This window comes from Cherax quadricarinatus, chromosome 98, assembly GCF_038502225.1.
Source record: "Cherax quadricarinatus isolate ZL_2023a chromosome 98, ASM3850222v1, whole genome shotgun sequence".
In the NCBI taxonomy this organism is placed as follows: Eukaryota; Metazoa; Arthropoda; class Malacostraca; order Decapoda; family Parastacidae; genus Cherax; species Cherax quadricarinatus.
The window spans coordinates 8820369-8832915 of NC_091389.1; the positions used below are offsets into that span (position 1 = coordinate 8820369).

The window sequence follows — 12547 nt, forward strand, 5'->3', positions numbered from 1 at the left end:
CAGTGTTCCTTCTTTCTTATGTTCTTATCCACAGTTTTGGTATCCATGGCAGGTCCTTGGATACTGGGGTCCTACTGTATATAGGGTTTGCTATTATCCATGGTTCTAGTATCCATGGAAGGACCTTCTATACAGGGGTCCTATTGTACTGGTATAAATAAAGATTATTGTCATAAATAATATAGAAAACTGACAAACTGAAAAATGATACACTTATACAACTTATAGGAATCTTTACTGAGGAACTGTTTTGCGACACACTGGCTTCATCAGTCCAGTACAAAGATGAATGGTGTAAGGAGGGGAGGTGCTTTAGGTAATTAGTCCCTCAGCCTGGAATTGATGTATTTACTCCATCAGTCTTGAGGACAGTACAGCATATGTGATGCCAGTTCAAACGATTGATAACGTGTCGGTCTGGAGTTTCACTACTCTCTACCCCCGGGTTAAAGCCCGTGGTATGGTTTCTCTTCCAGTTTGGTTGAGGTTTCTTTCCCAGGCACTGGAAGGGAAGACTTTGGTTGAGGTTTCAGTTCTGGACACTGAAAGGGAAGACTTCAGTTGAGGTTTCTATCCTGGACACTGAAAGGGAAGACTTTGGTTGAGGTTTCTTTCCCAGACACTGGAAGGGAAGACTATGGTTGAGGTTTCTTTCCCAGACACTGGAAGGGAAGACTATGGTTGAGGTTTCTATCCCAGACACTGGAAGGGAAGACTATGGTTGAGGTTTCTTTCCCAGACACTAGAGGGGAAGACTATGGTTGAGGTTTCTTTCCCAGATACTGGAAGGGAAGACTATGGTTGAGGTTTCTTTCCCAGACACTGGAAGGGAAGACTATGGTTGAGGTTTCTTTCCCAGACACTGGAAGGGAAGACTATGGTTGAGGTCTCTTTCCCAGACACTGGAAGGGAAGACTATGGTTGAGGTTTCTTTCCCAGATACTGGAAGGGAAGACTATGGTTGAGGTTTCTTTCCCAGATACTGGAAGGGAAGACTATGGTTGAGGTTTCTTTCCCAGATACTGGAAGGGAAGACTATGGTTGAGGTTTCTTTCCCAGACACTGGAAGGGAAGACTATGGCTGAGGTTTCTTCCCCAGACACTGGAAGGGAAGACTATGGTTGAGGTTTTTTTCCCAGATACTGGAAGGGAAGACTATGGTTGAGGTTTCTTTCCCAGATACTGGAAGGGAAGACTTTGGTTGAGGTTTCTTTTCTGGACTGGATCGTCGGGTTCAGACACTGGAAGGTCGAGTTCGGACTTTGGAAGGCCGGATTTGGACACTGGAAGGTCGGGTTTGGACACTGGAAGGCCGGGTTCGGACACTGGAAGGCCGGGTTTGGACACTGGAAGGTCGGGTTTGGACACTGGGAGGTCGGGTTTAGACACTGGAAGGTCGGGTTTGGACATTGGAAGGCCGGGTTCAGACACTAGAAGGCCGGGTTTGGACACTGGAAGGCCGGGTTCGGACAATGGAAGGCCGGGTTTGGACACTGGAAGGCCGGGTTTTCACACTGGAAGCCCGGGTTCGGACACTAGAAGGCCGGGTTTGGACGCTGGAAGGCCGAGTTTAGATACTGGAAGGCCGGGTTCGGACACTGGAAGGCCGGGTTCGGACACTGGAAGGTCTGGTTCGGACACTGGAAGGTCGGGTTCGGACACTGGAAGGTCGGGTTCGGACACTGGAAGGTCGGGTCCGGACACTAGAAGGCCGGGTTTGGACGCTGGAAGGCCGGGTTCGGATACTGGAAGGCCGGGTTCGGACAATGGAAGGCCGGGTTCGGACACTGGAAGGTCGGTTCGGACACTGAAAGGTCGGGTTCGTTACGGCGTCATTGTCAGTGGTCCTACAAACAACAGTGTGGTGTCGCACGGGGTCCCAGTGGCCGTTATTTTCCTGTTTTTTTGGCCGTTTTTGGCGTCTTTTTGGACGGGGGAGATGGAGACGTCATCCAAAAATAAGTCTGGAGAAGCCACAAGTATTTTGGAGACTTTTTCAGGTGTTTTAGTGGAGATATTAGTGTGAAAACTGACGAGTCTTGGCAGGTGTTGTTGTCTTATATATTGAAGGTGTTTTTTATCACTTTTGTCGGCGCTGGGTAGCCCGTACGGGTTTACCGTGGGCTTGTAGGTGATAATTATAATGACGTTAATAGCGTCTTACAGCGAAAATAATTGACTTCTTTAGTCTCTTGACAACCTTAATCCTACGGGTTTAGCGCTCCCCAACCTTAATATAATATATAAAATATTGATAATTTGGACCCATGTTTATTTTGGAACGTTTCGCCCAGACAGCGGCCTCGTTCGGTCTCGGTGTTCCGCCGTCGTTCCGGTTGAAATTGTTAGATATACGGATAATTTTATCCGTATTTCTCCCTCAAGGTTCCTTGATGCTGGTGAGGGACTCTTGATCCAGGGAATTGGATCTGTGCTCCAGTTCCCTGAATACCTCCCATCCCCCCTCAGGCGCTGTATAATCCTACGGGTTTAGCGCTTCCCCATGATTATAATAATTATAATATTTCTATAGTTGATTAAATGGTTGTGGAAATTTTGGCTTTGAACGCGGGTGTTCATTGAACCGTCGGTCCTGCCTGCGTATCGGCGTTCCGAAATACGCATTGCGAGACCTCTAGATGCCTCGTCCATGTACGCTTGTAATCGTTACACAGATTATGTACATCCCTGGATTTATTATTATTATTATAATCGAGGGGGAAGCGCTAAACCCAGAGGATTATACACCGCCTGGGGGGGGATGTGGAAGGCATTCAGGCTTAATTCGGGGAACTGGAGCACAGATCCAATTCCGTAAATCAAGAGCCCCTCACCAACATCAAGGAACCTTCCTTGAGGGGTACATCCCTGGAGAGGTTCGGACCTTCTCTGGGTTCGGAGAATTGTTTGACGCTTGTGTAATACTTACGCACAGTTCCATAAAAGGATTTTTGTAATTTTTTCATGTACTAGGGGATGGCTACTGCCATTAAGCCTAAGGATTATATAATATATAAGTATAAAGGGTGAATTAAAGAATAAATGACTCGTATTGAATATCGATAATATAGAGTGAAAATAGGGAGTGCGGCAGCTCCGCAGTTCCTATACATGAGTCGCCGCTGCTCCTTTTGGCAAGATTGAGGACCACAATGGAAATAAGACAGACAGTTCTTGATGACACACTGCTCTTGGGTTATCCTGGGTGGCTAACCCTCCGGGGTTAAAAACTCCAAAAAAAATTTATCTTATTTCATATCCCTTAAACTGTCCAAACGTAGATCTTCGTTTTTTCAACATTTGAAAGTAGTGTATGTAAAAAACGTAGATCTTTTTTTGTTTTACATTTGAAAACGTGTAAAATGCATGTGAACGTAGATCTGCTTGGACAGTTTAAGGGTTAATACCTACTATGAAGACCATTCCATAAGATCTTTAATCTTGGATATACTTCTTCACTACTTCTGCTCTAGCTGTAAATAACATACTAAGATAGTTGACTACTCTTGACTTTGCTAAGAATAATATAAACCATACCACGTGCGGGGATAGAACCCGCGATCGGAGAGTCTCAAAACTCCAGACCGGGTTCTATCCCCGCCAGTGGTATGGTTTGTTTGCAATCGTGTCATTACGATTTCGTGAGTCATGTTAATAACTTAGTGTACTCTTAACATAGTCAAGAATATTATCATTTGTTTCAAAGAATATGTTTTTTACCAATATTACATACTTGAAGGTGTGTCACGCTCCAGACCAGAGAGAGAGAAAGCTTCGAAGTTTGCCCACTGTGAATCATCAGACAAATTTGACATTCACTTCAAATGCAAGACTGATAGACCTATAAAATCCCAAAACAGTATGAAAACTGGACAGCCTATGGTGAGTAGTGACAAATATTTTATATTTGAGAACTGTCAGTGCATATTACAGGTGGTCCTCGACTCACGATGGGGTTATGTTCCGACAAACCCATTGTAAGTCGAGAATATTGTAAGTCAAAAATATCGTAAGTTTAAAATATGTATCGTAAGTTGATTATGAATATGCTAAATAAATGACTACTGTCACTAAATAATACATGAACAAATATTTTTTTTTTATTATCACACCGGCCGATTCCCACCAAGGCAGGGTGGCCCGAAAAAGAAAAACTTTCACCATCATTCACTCCCTCACTGTCTTGCCAGAAGGGTGCTTTACACTACAGTTTTTAAACTGCAACATTAACACCCCTCCTTCAGAGTGCAGGCACTGTACTTCCCATCTCCAGGACTCAAGTCCGGCCTGCCGGTTTCCCTGAATCCCTTCATAAATGTTACTTTGCTCACACTCCAACAGCACGTCAAGTATTAAAAACCATTTGTCTCCATTCACTCCTATCAAACACGCTCACGCATGCCTGCTGGAAGTCCAAGCCCCTCGCACACAAAACCTCCTTTACCCCCTCTCTCCAACCCTTCCTAGGCCGACCCCTACCCCGCCTTCCTTCCACTACAGACTGATACACTCTTGAAGTCATTCTGTTTCGCTCCATTCTCTCTACATGTCCGAACCACCTCAACAACCCTTCCTCAGCCCTCTGGACAACAGTTTTGGTAATCCCGCACCTCCTCCTAACTTCCAAACTACGAATTCTCTGCATTATATTCACACCACACATTGCCCTCAGACATGACATCTCCACTGCCTCCAGCCTTCTCCTCGCTGCAACATTCATCACCCACGCTTCACACCCATACAAGAGCGTTGGTAAAACTATACTCTCATACATTCCCCTCTTTGCCTCCAAGGACAAAGTTCTTTGTCTCCACAGACTCCTAAGTGCACCACTCACTCTTTTTCCCTCATCAATTCTATGATTCACCTCATCTTTCATAGACCCATCCGCTGACACGTCCACTCCCAAATATCTGAATACGTTCACCTCCTCCATACTCTCTCCCTCCAATCTGATATTCAATCTTTCATCACCTAATCTTTTTGTTATCCTCATAACCTTACTCTTTCCTGTATTCACCTTTAATTTTCTTCTTTTGCACACCCTACCAAATTCATCCACCAATCTCTGCAACTTCTCTTCAGAATCTCCCAAGAGCACAGTGTCATCAGCAAAGAGCAGCTGTGACAACTCCCACTTTGTGTGTGATTCTTTATCTTTTAACTCCACGCCTCTTGCCAAGACCCTCGCATTTACTTCTCTTACAACCCCATCTATAAATATATTAAACAACCACGGTGACATCACACATCCCTGTCTAAGGCCTACTTTTACTGGGAAAAAATTTCCCTCTTTCCTACATACTCTAACTTGAGCCTCACTATCCTCGTAAAAACTCTTCACTGCTTTCAGTAACCTACCTCCTACACCATACACTTGCAACATCTGCCACATTGCCCCCCTATCCACCCTGTCATACGCCTTTTCCAAATCCATAAATGCCACAAAGACCTCTTTAGCCTTATCTAAATACTGTTCACTTATATGTTTCACTGTAAACACCTGGTCCACACACCCCCTACCTTTCCTAAAGCCTCCTTGTTCATCTGCTATCCTATTCTCCGTCTTACTCTTAATTCTTTCAATTATAACTCTACCATACACTTTACCAGGTACACTCAACAGACTTATCCCCCTATAATTTTTGCACTCTCTTTTATCCCCTTTGCCTTTATACAAAGGAACTATGCATGCTCTCTGCCAATCCCTAGGTACCTTACCCTCTTCCATACATTTATTAAATAATTGCACCAACCACTCCAAAACTATATCCCCACCTGCTTTTAACATTTCTATCTTTATCCCATCAATCCCGGCTGCCTTACCCCCTTTCATTTTACCTACTGCCTCACGAACTTCCCCCACACTCACAACTGGCTCTTCCTCACTCCTACAAGATGTTATTCCTCCTTGCCCTATACACGAAATCACAGCTTCCCTATCTTCATCAACATTTAACAATTCCTCAAAATATTCCCTCCATCTTCCCAATACCTCTAACTCTCCATTTAATAACTCTCCTCTCCTATTTTTAACTGACAAATCCATTTGTTCTCTAGGCTTTCTTAACTTGTTAATCTCACTCCAAAACTTTTTCTTATTTTCAACAAAATTTGTTGATAACATCTCACCCACTCTCTCATTTGCTCTCTTTTTACATTGCTTCACCACTCTCTTAACTTCTCTCTTTTTCTCCATATACTCTTCCCTCCTTGCATCACTTCTACTTTGTAAAAACTTCTCATATGCTAACTTTTTCTCCCTTACTACTCTCTTTACATCATCATTCCACCAATCGCTCCTCTTCCCTCCTGCACCCACTTTCCTGTAACCACAAACTTCTGCTGAACACTCTTAACACTACATTTTTAAACCTACCCCATACCTCTTCGACCCCATTGCCTATGCTCTCATTAGCCCATCTATCCTCCAATAGCTGTTTATATCTTACCCTAACTGCCTCCTCTTTTAGTTTATAAACCTTCACCTCTCTCTTCCCTGATGCTTCTATTCTCCTTGTATCCCATCTACCTTTTACTCTCAGTGTAGCTACAACTAGAAAGTGATCTGATATATCTGTGGCCCCTCTATAAACATGTACATCCTGAAGTCTACTCAACAGTCTTTTATCTACCAATACATAATCCAACAAACTACTGTCATTTCGCCCTACATCATATCGTGTATACTTATTTATCCTCTTTTTCTTAAAATATGTATTACCTATAACTAAACCCCTTTCTATACAAAGTTCAATCAAAGGGCTCCCATTATCATTTACACCTGGCACCCCAAACTTACCTACCACACCCTCTCTAAAAGTTTCTCCTACTTTAGCATTCAAGTCCCCTACCACAATTACTCTCTCACTTGGTTCAAAGGCTCCTATACATTCACTTAACATCTCCCAAAATCTCTCTCTCTCCTCTGCATTCCTCTCTTCTCCAGGTGCATACACGCTTATTATGACCCACTTCTCGCATCCAACCTTTACTTTGATCCACATAATTCTTGAATTTACACATTCATATTCTCTTTTCTCCTTCCATAACTGATCATTTAACATTACTGCTACCCCTTCCTTTGCTCTAACTCTCTCAGATACTCCAGATTTAATCCCATTTATTTCCCCCCACTGAAACTCTCCTACCCCCTTCAGCTTTGTTTCGCTTAGGGCCAGGACATCCAACTTCTTTTCATTCATAACATCAGCAATCATCTGTTTCTTGTCATCCGCACTACATCCACGCACATTTAAGCAACCCAGTTTTATAAAGTTTTTCTTCTTCTCTTTTTTAGTAATTGTATACAGGAGAAGGGGTTACTAGCCCATTGCTCCCGGCATTTTAGTCGCCTCATACGACACGCATGGCTTACGGAGGAAAGATTCTTTTCCACTTCCCCATGGACAATAGAAGAAATAAAAAAGAACAAGAGCTATTTAGAAAAAGGAGAAAAACCTAGATGTATGTATATATATATATGCATGTGCGTGTCTGTGAAGTGTGACCAAAGTGTAAGTAGGAGTAGCAAGATATCCCTGTTATCTAGCGTGTTTATGAGACAGAAAAAGAAACCAGCAAATCCTACCATCATGCAAAACAGTTACAGGTTTTTGTTTCACAGTCATCTGGCAGGACGGTAGTACTTCCCTGGGTGGTTGCTGTCTACCAACCTACTACCTATATGAACAAATAATTACTGTAATTAAATACAAGTATTGAAAAGTACATAAATGGGACTTGCTGCCTTCATGCTGGGTTATTATCTTAAGTCTCATTTCGAAAGTAATTGCTTTTGCACCACAGTAAAGTCGAAATATCGTAAGTCGAGCATAGTAAGTCGAGGAGTACCTAAGTGTCATTTACTTACATATATGCCAATGCACATATACATGAATACGAGAACAAAACTTTCTAATTTTCGCTGCATAATGGTTTCAGGACGTTGACGTGCGCGATGACACAAACACCGATGTTGATGATGAATTGATTGAGGTGAAAGATGGTAAGTTTTATTACATTTTAAATACTGTAGAGTAATAAATTATAGTAAGTTTTATTAACTTCTTAAATTCAATAATATATCAATATGCAAAATAATCGCTGTGAAAAAATAGTGAACTTCCAAGCACTTTCATGATTTCTCACATTATCAAGGACCTTAAAGAACAGAAAGGTACAATGACTGGAACAATACGCAAATTACCCATAAATAGGAGAGAGGAGCTTATGACAATGTTTCGGTCCCACTTGTACCATATATTTACAAAGTCACATTGACTGAAGCATCGTCGTAAGCTCCTCTTCTCCTATATGCGGGTTATTTGTCTATGAAGGACCTGTAAAAATAATAGAACAGTAGAAGGCCGTATGTGAAGTGATATCTCAGCCTTATAAGCCTTCTGTTGTTCTATTATTTTCACAGGTCCTTAACCCTTAAACTGTCCACACGTAGATATACGTTGACATGCGGCAGGCTCCGAACGTAGATCTACGTTTTTTTTTTTATATGCTTTCAAATTGGGAAAATGAAGGTCGGAGCGCTACGCACGTGAACGTAGATCTACGTTTGGACAGTTTAAGGGTTAATAATGTGAGAAATCACAAAAGTGCTTAGAAGTTCACATTTTTTCAAAGTGGTTGTTTTGCATATTGTGATATCGCCTGTTTCCTGTGATCTTATTGCATATTAAAACAAGAATCAGACACTTGTGCAAATGTTTCACCACATAGTGGCTTTATCAGTCCAGTACAAAGAAGAACAATAGAAATAGAGGAGGAGTTTGAGGTAATCAGTCCCTCAGCCAGAAATCGATGTGTTGAGTCCCTCAGTCTTGAAGAAAGTACATCATATGATGTACTTTCAAGTTGAAATACAGAGAGGAGGAATTAAGTAGATTAGGAGGGCCTAATGCATGCAGGTTAATCTAACTTGATAAGCTATATTTAGTGGGTTTCTGTTGTAAATTGAGGATAAATCTTCGGAAGGCTATGAGAAGAGTTGGGGATTTGAACCTCATATTTTATGGTAAGGAAGTATGTTAGTTTACATGGTATAGTGGAAGTCCTCAGTCAGATGACCAAAAGCTCCAGCTGTGGGTCATCATATGACTAAGACCATCATCAGGAAACACTTGTCTTGTTTCCTATGAATCTTACCTAAACTAACCTTACATGGTATTTTGACTCTCCCACAGTGCTGGGAGGGTCTGTGTTCGACTCTGAGGTGAGTTTATCTGGAGTTTATCTGGAGAGAGTTCCGGGGGTCAATGCCCCTGCGGCCCGGTCTGTGACCAGGCCTCCTTAGGTCAGTGTCCCAGGATGCGACACACACCAGTCGACTAACACCCAGGTACCCATTTTACTGATGGGGAACATAGACAACAGGTGGAAAGAAACACGTCCAATGTTTCTACTCTGGCTGGGAATCGAACCCAGGCCCTCACCGTGTGAAGCGAGAGCATTAACCACCAGGCCGGTGTATGAAGGGATTCAGGGAAGCCAGTTAGCCGGTCTAGAGTCTGACATCATCTTCGTCCATCCTTCAGAGTTTCCTCCAAAGTGCCTGCACTCCAAAGGATGGACAACTCCGAAGGATGGGTGAGGATGATGCATTTTGGAGGGACATCTGAACAGTCACGTCAGTGCAGTTTTGACAAGACTAATTGAATGAATGTGTGTGAATGTTTTTCCTCTTGTTTTTTAGTTGCCCTTCCTCAGTGGAAGATAACCAGAGCTAGATTCAACAGAAGCAGTTTTGGGGTGGTCAGTCCCTCAGCTCTGATAGTAGGTGAATAGTCTTTTATTCTTGATTGAACATGGTCAGTGTCTCAGTTTTGGTTGAAGATGTTCAGTCGCTCATTCTTAACTGAAGGTGGTCACTTCCTCAGTCTGGCACTGTAATAACTACCTCTGTTTTCTATAGTAATACCATTATCTGTTTTCAGTTAATTACTTCCCATTTTCTCATTAAAAATAGGCAACTTTTAATTTCTCCCACAGAACAAATAAAGATGGAAGATTGGGTGGATAATGGTGACTGTTATAAGATGTGTGGTGACAATGAGGACAGGAAAGATGTAGTGACTAACTTGCATCGTCTTGATGACACCTCGACAGATATTTCCAGGGAAACGACCAATTACAGCCAGGTGAGAAGTTGCCAAAGATTTCTTTCTTCGTTTTCTAGATCTCTGTTTTTTAACGTCTCTCATCTTGCACTTGAGGGGGAAGGGGGTCTTGATGCAGGGGAAAGGCTTCTTACCTGCATCAAGACCCTGAAGACCCTCCCAGGGAAGTTTAGACATCAAGACCCTGAAGCCCCTCCCAGGGAACCTTAGACATCAAGACCTTGAAGACCCTCCCAGGAAAGCTTAGACATCAAGACCCTGAAGACCCTCCCAGGGAACCTTAGACATCAAGACCCTGAAGACCCTCCCAGGAAAGCTTAGACATCGCATTGTTTCTTACTTGTGACACTTGCTTGGCTGAGGGAGGAGCAGTAGATGCTAGTGCCGCCCTTATCTTCGCCTCATTTTTCTTGATAGAGCGCACTGTGCTTTCATTTACACTAAATAATTTTCCAATGGCAAAACTGCTCAAATTACCTGTCCTACACTTGTCTAGCAATTTCACGTTCTGCTCCAGGTTCATGGCTTTCCTTGAGCACTTAGGGGTTGGCTCATCAACAGCGGTTGCTGCTCACTTGGGGACCATACTTTCACCACCACACAAACACAATAGGACACACAAACAACAGAGACTGACGTGAGCAGTGGCTGGAGAATGAGTGAATGAGTGGCGGGCGGGCGGGCTGGCTGCCAGTTGCAGGGGTTGGAGGGAGGGTAGTAGGGACGCGCGATTGGTGGGAAACTCAAGTATGATTTGGCAGCTGGGAATTCATGAATGTGTGAAGCCCGTGAAAGTTGAAAATGCGAATGTTGAGAGAGACCTGTACTGTAATTAAATACAAGTATTGAAAAGTACATAAATGGGACTTGCTGCCTTCATGCTGGGTTATTATCTTAAGTCTCATTTCGAAAGTAATTGCTTTTGCACCACAGTAAAGTCGAAATATCGTAAGTCGAGCATAGTAAGTCGAGGAGTACCTAAGTGTCATTTACTTACATATATGCCAATGCACATATACATGAATACGAGAACAAAACTTTCTAATTTTCGCTGCATAATGGTTTCAGGACGTTGACGTGCGCGATGACACAAACACCGACGTTGATGATGACTTGATTGAGGTGAAAGATGGTAAGTTTTATTACATTTTAAATACTGTAGAGTAATAAATTATAGTAAGTTTTATTAACTTCTTAAATTCAATAATATATCAATATGCAAAATAATCGCTGTGAAAAAATAGTGAACTTTCAAGCACTTTCATGATTTCTCACATTATCAAGGACCTTAAAGAACAGAAAGGTACAATGAGCGGAACAATACGCAAATTACCCATATACAGTGGTCCCTCGTTTTTCGTAATTAATCTGTTCCTGGAGCCGTTACTATAAACAAAATTTACGATTTACGAATCAATTTTCCCCATAAGAAATAATGTAAATACAATTAATCCGTTCCTGACACCCAGAAGTATTAAAACAAAAAAAAATTTTTACATGAAATATAGATGTAGTACATAAACAATACAATGGTAAATGATGAATGAAACATTAACAGCATAACACTTACCTTTATTGGTGATTCTTCTTAGTGTATGGGAGACTGGAGGAGGAGAGAGAGTGGATTGTTTATAGTTTGGAAGGGGAATCCCCTTCCAGCAACACCTCAGGTACCAATTGCTTTTCTGGGGTTGCTTCTCTTCTCTGTTTCTTAATGCCACTAGGACCACATTGAGAGTCACTGGAGTCCTGTCTAGCAAAATAACTGTGGAGAGAGCTCTGTTTCTGGCATCTCTTTAACACTTCCTTAAAATGGCCCAAGACTTTGTCACTGTACATGTTGCCAACCTGGCTTGCAACAACCTTGTTAGGGTGATGTTTCTCCATAAAGCTTTCCATCTTACCCCACATAGTAAAATTCTCTTTAATTTCTGAAGAAGGCACCTTCTTCCATCTCTCTTCCTCCTCCTCTGCAGCAAGATTCTGAGCTGCGATGTGTTGCTCTTCCTGCTGAAGCTCTTGCAGCTCCTCAGTGGTGAGCTCTTCATTGTGGTCTTCCACCAATTCTTCCACATCCTCCAAACTCACATCCAACCCCATGGAACTCCCCAGTGCCACAATTGATTTTACAACAGACATAGGCTCATTAGGGTCAGTCCCAAACCCTTCAAAATCCCTCTTGTCGACACAATCTGGACACAGTTTTCTCCAAGCAGAGTTCAAAGTCCTGGTAGTCACTCCCTCCCAAGCCATACCTATAAGGGTTATGCAAGGAGGATGCTGAAGTGTTCTCTCCAAAATTCCCTTAGGGTCAAGTGAGTGTCTGTGGTCACAGTCAAGCACCTGTGAAACATTGCTTTTGTGTAGAGTTTTTTAAAGTTTGCAATGACCTGCTGGTTCATGGGCTGGAGGAG

The 12547-nt window shown here is 42.6% G+C and overlaps 1 protein-coding gene across 13 annotated transcripts in view; it reads left to right on the plus strand.

Annotated features, from left to right (window-relative positions):
• Window positions 1-12547, plus strand: part of LOC128702468 (tigger transposable element-derived protein 1) — a 490624-nt gene that overhangs the window by 434916 nt on the left and 43161 nt on the right. For 9 of the 13 annotated variants that reach the window (XR_011394765.1, XM_070105323.1, XM_070105324.1 and 6 more), the window contains exons 4-5: window positions 10006-10154; window positions 11202-11265. Coding sequence is in view for 11 of the 13 variants with exons in the window: in XM_070105323.1 (XP_069961424.1) it covers window positions 10006-10154; window positions 11202-11265 (213 nt within the window). In the remaining 2 variants the exon portion in view is untranslated. The remainder of the gene's footprint in view (window positions 1-10005; window positions 10155-11201; window positions 11266-12547) is intronic. The other 4 variants (XR_011394766.1, XM_070105325.1, XM_070105321.1 and 1 more) reach the window with 1 other exon arrangement.